Source organism: Homarus americanus, unplaced genomic scaffold, assembly GCF_018991925.1.
Source record: "Homarus americanus isolate GMGI-L3 unplaced genomic scaffold, GMGI_Hamer_2.0 scaffold1024, whole genome shotgun sequence".
NCBI lineage: Eukaryota > Metazoa > Arthropoda > Malacostraca > Decapoda > Nephropidae > Homarus > Homarus americanus.
This window is the reverse complement of record NW_024715228.1, coordinates 5,390,107-5,405,485: the sequence shown is the minus strand read 5'-3', so window position 1 is coordinate 5,405,485 and position 15,379 is coordinate 5,390,107. Positions and strand designations below refer to the sequence as shown.

General features: G+C 45.2%; 1 protein-coding gene across 1 annotated transcript; it reads right to left on the bottom strand.

Moving 5' to 3' along the window:
• Positions 1–3,048: 3,048 nt before the first annotated feature.
• On the bottom strand, positions 3,049–15,103 carry LOC121856294 (polyglutamine-binding protein 1-like). The gene is made up of 4 exons (XM_042351748.1): positions 14,849–15,103; positions 12,418–12,584; positions 7,291–7,483; positions 3,049–3,472 (listed from the first exon to the last, which is right to left on the bottom strand). The coding sequence occupies exons 1-3, from the start codon at positions 15,086–15,088 to the stop codon at positions 7,324–7,326; spliced, it is 567 nt and encodes a 188-aa protein (XP_042207682.1). The 5' UTR covers positions 15,089–15,103; the 3' UTR covers positions 3,049–3,472; positions 7,291–7,323.
• Positions 15,104–15,379: the final 276 nt, after the last annotated feature.

The window sequence follows — 15,379 nt, the reverse complement described above, 5'->3', positions numbered from 1 at the left end:
CACCAGAGCGCTTGGGAACTACGTGTTTTCTTGTATATATATATATAAATATATATATATATATATATATATATATATATATATATATATATATATATATATATATATATATATATATATATATATATATATATATATGCGCTTGTACAATTGGCAGTGGAGGGCGCTAGTACAGTGGGCAGTGGAAGGCACTAGTATAGTGGGCAGTGGAGGCGCAGGTACAGTGGGGGCAGTGGAGGTGCTGGTACAGTGGGCAGTGGAAGGCACTAGTATGAGTGGGCAGTGGAGGCACTAGTACAGCGGGCGGTGGAAGGCACTAGTGCAGTAGTACAGTGGGCAGTGGAAGTGGACTGGTATAGTGGGCAGTGGAGGCGCAGGTACAGTGGGCAGTGGAAGGCACTAGTGAGTGGGCAGTGGAGGGCAGCAGGTGGGCAGTGGAGGGCGCTGGTACAGGTGGGCAGTGGAAGGCACTAGTATAGTGGGCAGTGGAAGGCACTAGTATAGTGGGCAGTGGAAGGCACTAGTATAGTGGGCAGTGGAAGGCACTAGTACAGTGGGGTGGAGGCACTGGTACAGTGGGCAGTGGAGGTGCTAGTACAGCAGGGCACTGGGTGGGCAGTGGAGGCACTAGTATAGTGGGCAGTGGAAGGCACTAGTATAGTGGGCAGTGGAAGGCACTAGTAGTGGTGGCACTGGTACAGTGGGCAGTGGAAGGCACTGTAGTGGGCGGTGGAGGCACTGTGGGCAGTGGAGGTGCTAGTACAGCTGGGCAGTGGAAGGCACTAGTATAGTGGGCAGTGGAAGGCACTAGTATAGTGGGCAGTGGAAGGTGCTAGTACAGTGGGCAGTGGAAGGCACTAGTACAGTGGGCAGTGGAAGGCACTAGTACGGTGGGCAGTGGAGGCGCTAGTACGGTGGGCAGTGGAAGGCACTAGTACGGTGGGCAGTGGAAGGCACTAGTATAGTGGGCAGTGGAAGGCACTGTACAGTGGGCAGTGGAAGGCACTGTACAGTGGGCGTGGATGGCACTAGTATAGTGGACAGTGGAGGGCGCTAGTACAGTGGGCAGTGGAAGGCACTAGCATGGTGGGCAGTGGAGGCGCTAGGTACAGTGGGCAGTGGAGGCGCTGTACAGGTGCACAATGGGCGGTGGGCACTAGTATAGTGGGCATGGAGGCGCTAGTACAGTGGGCGGTGGAGGCGCTGTATAGTGGGCAGTGGAGTACAGTGGACAGTGGAAGGCACTAGTATAGTGGGCGGTGGAGGCGCTAGTACGGTGGGTGGAAGGCACTGGGGAGTGGAGGCTAGTACAGGTGGGGCAGTGGAAGGCGCTGGTATAGTGGGCAGTGGAAGGCACTGGTATAGTGGGCGGTGGAAGGCACTAGGCAGTGGGCGGTGGAGGCACTGGTAGTGGGCGGTGGAAGGCACTGGTACAGTGGGCGTACAGGTGGGCTGGTGCTAGTACAGCGGGCAGTGGAAGGCACTGGTAGTGGGCGGTGGAGGCACTAGTATAGTGGGCAGTGGAAGGCGCTAGTACGGTGGGCGGTGGAAGGCACTAGGTACAGTGGGCAGTGGAAGGCACTAGTACAGTGGGCAGTGGAGGCGCTAGTACGGTGGAGGGCACTAGTACAGTGGGCGGTGGGGCACTGGTATGGTGGGCAGTGGAAGGCACTAGTACGTGGGCAGTGGAGGCACTAATACGTGGGCAGTGGATGGCACTAGTATAGTGGGCAGTGGAGGCGCTAGTGCAGTGGGCGGTGGAAGGCACTAGGCATAGTGGGCAGTGGAGGCGTACGGTGGGCAGTGGAAGGCGCTAGTACAGTGGGCAGTGGAGGTGCTAGTACAATGGGCAGTGGAGGCACTTATGAGTGGGCAGTGGGCGATACAGTGGGCAGTGGAGTAGTATAGTGGGCAGTGGAGGCTAGTACGGTGGACAGTGGAAGGCACTAGTATAGTGGGCAGTGGAGGCTAGTACAGTGGGCGCTTAAGGCAGCGCTAGTACAGTGGGTGGAGGCGCTAGTATAGTGGGCAGTGGAAAGGCACTAGTATAGTGGGCAGTGGAAGGCACTAGTATAGTGGGCGTGGAAGGCACTAGTATAGTGGGCAGTGGAGGCACTAGTATATGGTAGTGGGAAGGCACTAGTGTGGGCAGTGGTACAGGCTGTGCAGTGGGCAGTGGGCGTGTAGCAGTGAGCAGTGGAAGGCGCTAGTACAGTGGGCAGTGGAAGGCGCTAGTATAGTGGGCAGTGGAGGCGCTAGTACAGTGGGCAGTGGAAGGCAGTGGAGGCTAGTACAGTGGGCAGTGGAAGGCGCTAGTATAGTGGGGCAGTGGAGGGCGCTGGTACAGGCTGGCAGTGGAAGGCTGCAGTGGTGGGCAGTGGAAGGCACTAGTACGGTGGGCAGTGGAAGGCAGTGGGCAGTGGGTGGTAGTAGTGGGCAGTGGGGCTAGTATAGTGGGCAGTAGTACAGGCACTGCAGTACAGCTGTATTTTCAGTGGAGGCTAGTAGCAGTAGTGGGTACAGTGGGAGTGGCAGGTAGTACAGTGGGCAGTGGAAGGCGCTAGTACAGTAGGCAGTGGATGGCGCTAGCACAGTGGGCAGTGGAGGGCGCTAATACAGTGGGCAGTGGAAGGCGCTAGTACAGTAGGCAGTGGAGGGTGCTAGTACAGTTGGCAAAGAGGGTAGTTTTCTGGTAGAGCCTAAGAATAATGCTTTTGGCTGGTAGGTCCTTAATATGACGTCAAATAAGTTTTTAAAGAGAAAATTTTGATTGATTTTTGTTATTGAGAATTCATCACACGTATAATAAAAACATATTATGGGTGTGAACTACAAAATATAACCCGATTCTCATAATAATATCAGCAGGGAAAAAATGGTCATATTTTGGTAGGGGAAATTATTTCAAATTCTGTAAGTTTATTTATTTTCTCCTCTTTGTCACATATCGGCTTGTTACCATCTTGAGGCAGTCGGTTATGTGTCTGTTTCACATAATACGGACATTAATGCTGTAACACTTCAAGTGTGTGTTAAGTAAAACAAAAATAAGGATAATACTTTATTTTACTTACGAAACATTACATCACATTTTGTATACACCAAAATAATTACAAACTCCATGAACAGTTGGCTATCTGTTGACCATCTGTGTGGTTGACCCAGTCAGCAGCAGTAATGAGATGGGTGACTCAGCGGTGTCATCCCACTTGGACAATCGTCTGTCTTACGTGATTTTTACCATTTTTAGTTAAATAATCATGTTAGGTTAGTTAGGTTACATGACATTAAATTGCATACTAACAGACAACCATCCAAGTGGGATGTAATCCAGAGGATCAACTTTGCCAGCAGCAGTAGTGCGATGGATGACTCGGCTAGTAGCAGTAATCAGGTGGATGATTCAGCCAGCAGCATTGAGGGATGATTCAGCTAGCAGCAGTGAGGTGGATGACTCAGCCAACAGCAGAACCTGTTGATAAGAGATTTTTTTTAAGGTCATCATAAAACTACTGACCATATTTGTAATAACTTTCAGAAGCATCAAGAGTATGTCTTGTGTACGGTTTGGAATTAGTGTAAACAATGTCTATGTAACTGGAAATTTAAGAATGTAGGTTTTAAGACTAGGCCTCTACAAAGGAATAAGATTAATGATCAGACTACATTATTCCATGATGGAATAATAGTGATAATATTAATATCTAATAAGTGAAATTGACATGTAGGTACTGTACTGTATACAGTAGGGTGTGACAGTTGCCCCAACTTTGTCCTACAATGCTGTTCAAAATTTTGGTGTTGCACATTGACATAAAAAATACCCACGTGCAATTTTTTGAAGATTCATGCATATTTGAGTGAGCACCAGCAATTTGAAAAATAGCGATTTTGCTTATACTGTAAGGCATACGCGCCTATAAATGAGATTACACAACCATCATAAGGGATATTAACACAAATCATTTGCCTGTCTTAATTAAAAGCTGTTATCACTAACACAAAAAAGTTAATCATTCTTATTCTCTCATGGTACATTAAGGGGCTTTATCATATATTCACAAGGTATTATTTCTCTAGAGCAAGAAACCATGATTTCTGTTCGGAAACAGATGATCGTTTGCGCTGATTAGGAACGCGGAGTCTGTCATTTTCAACTACTTGAAGGACTTCTTGAAAGCGCTCCTCATCCCTGGCAACATTAAGAAAGTCATGGCAAAGTTTTACACCACGCTCTGCAGCCTCATTAACGACCTGAAGCTTGTCCACAACCCGTTTCATGTTCAGGTAGTCGTCATGATCCGCCCATTCACTGGCTGGACTATGGAGAAACTGATAGGGCATGCCTAAAATGGAGAAGAACCAGCTTGAGTCAGGCCCAATTAGGTCCACCAGGGCAGTGCCACTTTCTGGGACAGGGGGAAGATATGGATTTCCATAGCCCCCATGACTGAGCCCCACTCTCTTAGTAACTTCAGTGCCTTCATGGCAAAGAAGGGCCTTCCTCAACCTTTTTTGTCCTTTCTTGTACTTGGGATGAGAACAAAGCCAGTGGGCCCAACTCTTCAGTTAGGTACCAAGTGTGTCTACCGAGTGCCACACGTGCTTTGTCAACTATTGTGGCGTCATATGGGGCAAATTCAGCCAAGGTTTCGACCAAATTCAAGTCATTCAGTGGCGCACTTGCTGGAACGGGACAAACAATCCACCATGGGACAAAAACAGCGACTGTGAACACAGCAAACCGTTCTAACTTGCTGATTTGACTTTTAGTCACAACCTTGGCTTTGGGAAACTGCTCTTTGATCTGGCCTGAAAAAAGAACAATCTTGAGGGTATAGAGCAGTTTAGCCATCCACCTTGCTTTGTGAAGTGCGCCGGGGTAGACCATCGTGAAGTTCACTGGCTCGGATCGTTTAGTTACAAGCAGCAGACAAAGCTCTATCAGCTCCTTGTAGTCGCCACGTGTAAATGGTTGGGCTAGAGATTCACGGAAGAAGTCAGCCATCTCCTGCTGGCGCTCCTCAAACACTCCAGGCATTGCGGGGTAGTAGTATTTCTTTTTTTCATTGTACGCCAGTTGAGAGAAATGGGTCTTGAACCTAGAAATGCAATTATTGGGATTATTGTATTTCGTACTAATCTATAATATTGTTTTAGGGGTATTAAGATTGATATGCTCGATAATTTGCTTGGTGTTAGTATATCTTATAAATCTAATAAAAGAAATTCCACTAAATTTGTTCATTAGATAATAATATTCCTTGTTATTTTGTAAAGCCGACGGTGCTAGCTCAAACATGCACCGATCTCCAAGAAAATTTACAGGGGTGTTTCCTAGATAAATACACAACACTAAAACTTTGAACAGCATTGTAGGACCTTTTTTTGATTTTTGGAGGGCAATGGTCACACCCTAGTATACAGCTCCTCCCCGACTTACGACGGGGTTAGGGACCCAAATCCAGATCGTAAGTCGAAATGGTTGTAAGTCGAAAATGCTTAAATAATACATAGAAAATCTAAAATGGGTGTCTCGTTTTCTTCTCAGCACCCCAAAACTCTCACTTTTAAGCTTGCCAGCCATTTTAAAGTGAATTACAAAGGAAAATTTTCTGTGTACTGATGTTGGGACTTGAAAATACGTAATATGACAAAATTTTGGTACGACTGAGGCAGGTCGTAAGTGCAGGTGGTTGTAAGTCAGGGAGGAGCTGTATAAATTAGGCAAATATAGAATTCAGCATGAATATAGGAACCTTACTTTAGGCTAAAAGATTTCCAATGCTTTGAAATAGAGACAAAAGTGTTGGGTAAAAATACACAAAATGACCACGAGAAACTTAACATAACTTCACTTTGATCTTGGCAATTGTGTGTTGTTTCATGAAAAAGTATATGTGTTTATATTCAAGGTAATGGCAGTCTGCACCACACTTTGGACACTTTACCTACCGGTAAGTTTACAGAACATCATAGGCCTAGCAAATGTTAATTGCAGAAAGAGCCGATTTAAACTAATGGTTTATTCCAAGGCTTAACCAACAATAAAGAAACTGTTTACTTATGCCTTTTTTCCGGGGTTTTATAAGTTTTTGTTAATTTTTATTACTTACAGATGGTTTTAATGATTTATAGTAAATTTGGAAAAGGACATATGATAGGGTGAAGACAAAAGTACTATGGGAGGCATTACAAGTGTATGGAGTGGAAGGAAGGCTATTAAGTGCGGTAAAAGCAATCTATGAGAACAGCAGGACAACAGTAAGAGTAAATGGGAAAGAAAGAGAGAGATGGCTGTATACATGAATGTGAACAATTGTACACTGGTGTAAGTGGTGATTATATAGGCTTTCTTACAAGGCTCATTATAAGGGAGCCAAGTTGCCACTGTCCAGTACGTATAACTGGTGACTGCTTCTGTCTATGGGTGAGTCAAGTTACCACTGCCCATCTCTCTCTCTTCCTCTTCTACTGTACAGCACTTAAATGAATACTTTAAAACTTTCATCTGTAAAAGTAGAATAGTTTTCCATGCATTAAGATGAACTTAAACTTATTTTTTTCCCTTTAAGCATGTAGGATAAGTCTGGATTACTGATCAAAGCTTTTTTTTTTCAAATTTGACTTTTGCACTGTGATTTTTTTTAAATAGAAAAGAGTATAAGTGATTGCTAAATCATCGTGAATGTAATGTTTATGATTAAAAGCATATTAAAAAAAATATAAAAAGGCTACAAATACTTAAAACTTAAAAAAAAAGGGACATTAAAAAAAAAAATTTAAACACTGGTTTTATCAACCCTGGTTTTTCAAGGTCACTTTTTGGGGTTTATGTGTTACTGTGAATGTAATTCAGTAGTTAGACACATTAAATTTCAATTCTGAGCAAAAGTGTTTTGGGCCTAAAATCCTGTAAGAGGTAAGTAAGGCTTACCGTTTTGGCCATCATCCTGATCTCACCAATTTTGTTCACAATTTGATATCAGTATAATTACTTGTCCAAAGGACATTTCAAAAATTTTAATAAAGCCACCTAGCACCATACTGGGAAAGTTTTGAAGGAATAAGAGAAGTAAAGTACAGCAGTAACTCGTACAGTACAGTACTGTATATCATTCTGTTGGACACATACAGTACTGTACTTGTTTCCAACACCATGGTGCCTTAAACACTATCACCCATATTGTTCACTCTTATAAACTCTTTCCTTGTGGCATATGGTAGCTGGAACCAAGAGCAACACACACACACTCCTCTCACACATTCTCCCTGTGTGTCTGATCTCACCGTGTGTGTTGTGCGTTAACACTGGGAAATGACTCAAGTCTTCTTGGGTCCGATGGGTCCTGCAGCAGCATTAGCTCGAAGAACAGCTCCAGGAGATGGATAAGGTCGCATCTGGAACAATGGTCCACTGGCTGTTACATCAGCCCCGGTGCGTGCTTCATTTCTCTGAGGAAGTCCTGATGCCCAAGTACCCCTGAAAGTACAATGTAAAGGTAGGACATAAAGATGTATGTATGACTCGTCCTCCAGTGAACCTTTAATTGCTGGCTAAGGATTCCCTATTCTGCCTCACGTATGTGAAGATGGCCACTGTCCCTACAGATAACTTCCACTGATAATGGCCACCGTCCTTACAGATAACTTCCACTGATAATGGCCACCATCCTTACAGATAACTTCCACTGATAATGGCCACCATCCCTACAGATAACTTCCACTGATGATGGCCACCGTCCTTACAGATAACTTCCACTGATAATGGCCACCATCCTTACAGATAACTTCCACTGATAATGGCCACCATCCCTACAGATAACTTCCACTGATGATGGCCACCATCCTTACAGATAACTTCCACCACCGATACGCCACCATCCCCAGATACTTCCACTGATAATGGCCACCATCCTTACAGATAACTTCCACTGATGATGGCCACCGTCCTTACAGATAACTTCCACTGATAATGGCCACCATCCTTACAGATAACTTCCACTGATAATGGCCACCGTCCTTACAGATAACTTCCACATACCACCATCCTTACAGATAACTTCCACCGATAATGGCCACCATCCCTACAGATAACTTCCACCGATGATGGCCACCATCCTACAGATAACTTCCACTGATACGCATAAATTTACCTCGGTGATCAATTTATAAATGTACAAACACCTACAGATAACTTCTAATTGATGATGGGCCACCATCCCTAAGCAGATAACTTCCACTGATAATGGCTACCATCCTTACAGATAACTTCCACTGATAGTCGCCCACCCAGATAACTTCCACTGATAATGGCCACCATCCCTACAGATAACTTCCACTGATAATGGCACAATTATCCCAAGCGATACCCTCCGTACCCATAATGGCCACCATCCCTACAGAAAAGATAGCTAACTTCCATCGATAATGGCCACCATCCTACAGATAGCTTCCACTGATGATACCGGCCCTATAGATAATCTTCCACTGATAACACGGCCACCATCCCTACAGATAACTTCCACTGATACAGATAGCTTCCACTGGATGATGGCCACCACCTACAGATAACTTCCACTGATAATGGCCACCATCCCCGCTACAGATAATCAACGATACGGGCCCCACAGATAGCCCACCATATAGCAGATAACTTCCACTGATAATGGCCACCATCCTTACAGATAACTCATTCGATAATGGCCACCATCCCTACAGATAACTTCCACTGATGATGGCCACCATCCCTACAGATAACTTCCACTGATGATGTCATCCCAGATAATCACTGATAATGGCCAAATTAATTTACAGATAACTTCCACTGATACGGCCACCGTCCTACAGATAACTTGACTGATAATGGCCACCATCCCTACAGATACCTAATTGATAGTCACACCATCCCCACAGATAATCTCCACTGATGATGGCCACCATCCTACAGATAACTTCCACTGATAATGCACAACGCTATCCTTACAGATAACTTCTGACCGATAATAATGGCCACCATCCTTACACAGATAACTTCCATACTGATAATGGCCACCATCCCTACAGATTTCCACTGATATGCCAACACCATCCTTGCAGATAACTTCCACTGATAATGGCCACCATCCTACAGATAATGAACACCCTACAAGATACCTCCGATAATGCACCGAACTTACGATAACCACCGATAATGGCCACCATCCCTACAGATAACTTCCACTGATGGCCACCATCCCACAGATAACTTCCACTGATAATGCCACCATCCCTACAGATAACTTACCTGATGATGGCCAACACCCCACAGATAACTTCCACTGATACGTTCGCCCCAGATAACCCACTGATGATGGCCAACCGGCCCCTACAGATAACTTCTCTGACAAGGGCCAAACACCCTGCAGATAACTTCCACTGATGATGGCCACCGCCTACATAACTTCCACCGATAATGGCCACCATCCCAGATAACTTCCACTGATAATGGCCACCGCCCTACAGATAACTTCCACTGAATGGCCACCATCCTACAGATACAACTCCACCGATAATGGCCACCATCCCTACAGATACTGATGATGATGGCCACCACATCCAGATAACTTCCACTGATGATGGCCACCATCCCACAAGATAACTTCCACCGATAATGCCACCATCCTTACAGATAACTTCCACTGATAATGGCCACCGCCCCTACAGATAATCCCACTGATATGGCCACCACTTCCGCAGATAACTTCCACTGATAATGGCCACCATCCCTACAGATATCTCCACTGATGATGCATACCATCCCAAGCAGATAACTTCCACTGATAATGGCCACCATCCTTACAGATAATCCTCGATAATGGCCACCATCCTTACAGATAACTTCCACTGATAATGGCCACCATCCCTACAGATATCCTTCCACTGATGATGGCCACCATCCTACAGATAACTTCCACTGATAATGGCCACCATCCTACAGCAGATAACTTCCACTGAGCAATGTCATCCAGATAAATTTACTGATGATGGCCAATTATCCTTACAGATAACTTCCACTGATACTAACAACAACATCCCTAAGGATAACTCCACCATTAGATGGCCACCATCCCAGATAATCCCCACTGGATAATGGCCACCATCCCTACAGATAACTTCCACTGACATGTGCCGCCTGTCCTACAGGAGCGAATCGTTTCTATACAGCCACACCGCCCTATAGACACTCCATATTACCACCATCCCCAGCAGATACTTCACTATACGGCCACCATCCTTACAGATAACTCCACTGATGATGGCCACCGCCCTTACAGATAACTTCCACTGATAATGGCCACCATCCTGGGCGAGATAACTTCCACTTCGATACAATCGCCCCTACATAGCATAACTTCCACTGATGATGGGCCACCGCCCCAGATAACTTCCACTGATAATGGCCACCGCCCTGGTATACCTTCCACTGATAATGGCCACCGCCCCTACAGATAACTCTTCACTGATGATGGCCACCGCCTACAGATAACTTCCACTGATAATGGCCACCGCCCCACAGATAACTTCCACTGATACGCCACCACAGTAGCTAACTTCCACCGATGATACACCGCCCTTACAGATAACTTCCACCGATAATGGCCACCGCCCCAGATAATCCTCCACTGATGATGGCCACCATCCTTACAGATAACTTCCACCGATAATGGCCACCGCCCTACAGATAACTTCCACTGATAATGGCCACCGCCCCTACATAACTTACTGATAATGGCCACCGCCCTTACAGCTAACTTCCACTGATGATGGCCACCGGGCCCTTAAGCAGATACCCCACTGATAATACAACATCTACAGCTAACTTCCACTGATACGGCCACCGCCCCTACAGCTAACTTCCACTGATGATGGCCACCGCCCCTACAGATACAACTTCCACCGATACCACCTACAGATAACTTCCACTGATGATGGCCACCGGGCCCTACAGAGATAACTTCCACTGATACTGGCCACCGCCCTACAGAGATAACTTCTCCACTGGATATGGCTAACAGCTCTACAGATAACTTCCACTAGATACTGCCACCGCCCCAGCTAACTTCCCCTGATTAGATACTGGCCACCATCCCTACAGCTAACTGTTCGACAGATGGCTACCTTTTCCCTTTGCCAGCTAATCTCCATTGAAGATGTCCACCCCGCAGCTAATCTCCACTGATATACACCGCCCCAGCGAATCTCACCATATACACCCTACAGCTAACTCACTGACATGCTCACCCTACAGCTAACTTCCATTGATGATGTCCACCGCCCCACAGCTAACTTCCACTGATGATGGCCACCGGCCCCTACAGCCAAGTCTCACCGACATGTCCACCACCTTTGCCAATCACCATGATGGCCACCGGGCCCCAGCTGGTCTTCCCACTGACATGGGCTACCGCCCCTGCTAGAAGCACCTTCCACTGACACACCATCCCTACAGCTAACTTCCACTGATGATGGCCACCTTCCCTACAGATAACTTCCATTGATGATGTCCACCCCGCCAGCTAACTTCCAGACGATGGCCACCGCCCACAGCCAATCACCGACGATACCACCGCCCCGCAGCACCTCCAATGACTGACCGTCCCTATAGCTAAGTTCCACTGATGATGTCCACCGTCCCTGCAGCTAACTTCCACTGATGATGGCCACCGTCCCTACAGCTAACTTCCACTGATGATGGCCACCGTCCCTACAGCTAACTTCCACTGATGATGTCGACCGTCCCTATAGCTAAGTTCCACTGATGATGTCCACCGTCCCTACAGCTGAAGATGGCTGCCATTTAATGAATAAACCAGAAGCATATTATCAAAGTTTCCTGATATATATGATACTCTGTACAGTACAATATTGTAATATCTAACAATACATTGCTTTGTGGTGAATTGTTTCAAATCTGATCACATTTAGTAAAGTTATGATAGACAAAGCAGTGTTATGGATGGAGCCATCTACAGTAGTGAGGCCACAAGTAAGAAAACAACAAAAAATACAAAAAAAAAACTTAGTTGAAAAAAGATCTTAATGAATCCAAAGAACTGGTAAATGTTTGTGTGCACAGAAATATGTCTTCTATGGTAGGTTTATAACACGAGTAAATTTTATTCATGTAAATACTGACAGCTACATCCCCATCCAATTGGGTTTGCCATTTTTTATTTATTTTCGCTTTTTATCAGCTGGTGTATTTTGTACAGTATTTTAAAAAATGCTGTACTAACACATCCTTTCTGTACAGTCTGTACTAACACACCCTTCCTATACAGTATTTTGAGGACTGCTGTACAGGATAACCTCTACACACAAACAACTTTGGAATGACTGTGGTCGTGTCACATCATCTCACCCAAATTAAAATACCTGCCACACTCCCCATACGACGCAGGATCCATGGGGTCTAACTCTTCGGTGGGGGGTTGCCTGCGGCCCCTGCGCTCTTTGCCACGCTCCCTGCTGCCTTTCTCTCGGCTCCGCTCTCGACGGTCGTGATCCCTCTTCTCTCGTTGTGTCGACTCATCGCCAGATCCCTTCAACACAACCAACAATTGTTATTATTTTTTTGGTTATATAATATTGAAATGTTGTAAGTTAACCCTTGATGTTAACTACTGTGAGGAACCTCTTCTGTGTTACTTTATAAGTTAACCAAGATTGTCTTTCAAATGTATACATTTAAGTTTGAATCACCAGAATATTAGCCTCTAGCTTATTATATCTGAGGTTAGGTTTGGTTAATTTAATATAGGCTGAGTCAGTTTAATATCTGTGTATGATGAGTCAGCTGGTACACGACCCCAAGGTGTTGTTAAGTAAAGTAAGGGGAATGTAGTATAATACAGAACATGAATATCAAACAGAGTCTTCCCTCTAGTGTTAGTTTCCTCTGCCATCTTCATTTATTTCATTTGATTCCTTCACCTGAAAAGAAAATATGGAAAAAAAAAAATCCTATGGTGCACAGCTTATGAATAACCTTAAGATTAATCACCCGAAAACTAACCTAACCTAGCGGGTATCATTAGGTCCTTTCACCATCAGGTGAAGTATGCTAGGGGCCTAATCTTCAGATGGCCCTAACACAGTATAGTACCCTTTCAGGAGGATGATTACAGAACAGTACACCTTCAGGAGGAGTACAGTACAGTACAGTACACCTTCAGAAGGAGGAGTACAGTACACCTTGAGGAAGATGATTACAGTACAGTACACCTTCAGAAGGAGGAGTACAGTACACCTTGAGGAGGATGATTACAGTACAGTACACCTTGAGGAGTATTACAGTACAGTACACCTTGAGGAGGATTATTACAGTACAGTACACCTTGAGGAGGAGGATTACAGTACAGTACACCTTGAGGAGGATTATTACAGTACAGTACACCTTGAGGAGGAGGATTACAGTACAGTACACATTGAGGAGGATTATTACAGTACAGTACACCTTGAGGAGGATGATTACAGTACAGTACACCTTGAGGAGGATGATTACAGTACAGTACACCTTGAGGAGGATTATTACAGTACAGTACACACCTTAGGAGGATTATTATTACAGTACAGTACACCTTGAGGGAGGATGATTACAGTACAGTACACCCCCTTGGGGAGGGAGGATTACAGTACAGTACACCTTCAGGAGAAGGAGTACAGTACACCTTCAGGAGAGGAGTACAGTACACCTTCAGGAGGATTACAGTACAGTACACACCTTCAGGAGGAGGGATTACAGTACAGTACACCTTCAGGAGGAGGTACAGTACACCTTGAGAGGATTATTACAGTACAGTACACCTTCAGGAGGGATTATTACAGTACAGTACACCTTCAGGAGGATTATTACAGTACAGTACACCTTCAGGAGGAGGTACAGTACACACCTTCAGGAGGATATTACAGTACAGTACACCTTCAAGAGGAGGATTACAGTACAGTACACCTTCAGGAGGATTATTACAGTACAGTACACCTTCAGGAGGAGAAGTGCAGTACACCTTCAGGAGGATTATTACGGTACAGTACACCTTCAGGAGGATTACAGTACAGTACACCTTCAGGAGGATTATTGCAGTACAGTACACCTTCAGGAGGGAGGATTACCAATTCCTAATACACCTTCAGGAGGATTAGTACAGTACAGTACCTGTGGGAGGATTACAGTACAGTACACCTTCAGGAGGATTATTGCAGTGCAGTACACCTTCAGGAGGTTACAGTGCAGTACACCTTCAGGAGGATTATTACAGTACAGTACACCTTCAGGAGGATTGTGCCGTACACTACACCTTCAGGAGGAGGATTACAGTACAGTACACCTGCCTTGAGGAGGAGGATTACATTTTGCCAGGAGACCACAGTACAGTACACCTTCAGGAGGAGGATTACAGTACAGTACACCTTCAGGAGGAGTAGTACAGTACACCTTCAGGAGGATTATTACAGTACAGTACACCTTGAGGAGGAGGATTACAGTACACCTTGAGGATTATTACAGTACAGTACACCCTCAGGAGGAGGAGTACAGTACACCTTCAGCAGGATTATTACAGTACAGTACACCTTCAGGAGGTTTATTACAGTACAGTACACCTTCAGGAGGAGGATTACAGTACAGTACACCTTCAGGAGGATTACAGTACAGTACACCTTCAGGAGGAGGATTACAGTACAGTGCACCTTCAGGAGGATTATTACAGAACAGTACACCTTCAGGAGGTTTATTACAGTACAGTACACCTTCAGGAGGAGGATTACAGTACAGTACACCTTCAGGAGGAGGATTACAGTACAGTACCTCAGATCTGTCACTCATGTGGTCATCACCGTCTTGATCTTCCTCCTCCTCTACTCCGGTCATCTCGGTATCATTTTCTGAACCTCCCGAGCGATTCTTGCTCAGTTCTGTTGCCATTTCCTTGCGAAGGGTAGCAGCTGAGCGCGACACCTGGCAGCGAGGGTGTCCTGGAGGAAGCCACGACACCAGGTCTGTCTCGGTGTTCCAGTAGTAATAACGTGCACTGTAAACAAACAACATTTTCACAACAGAGAAAAGAAATTAAATTGCAGTTCTAACTCCTGATTAACCCCAAAGTTGTTGTCTGGCATCACAATATTTTTATTTGTGTTACATTAAGAATATTTCATGGATATGGTAAAAAATCCAGAGGATGCTGATGATGATATTCTTATACTTGTGGTCCAGTGTTAGTACAAGAGGAAACTGTAGTACCCAGAGAAAACCTGCCATGTTTGGTAGTGAAGGCCATCCTACATGGTCCAGTATTAGTACAGGAGGAAACTGTAGTACCCAGAGAAAACCTGCCAT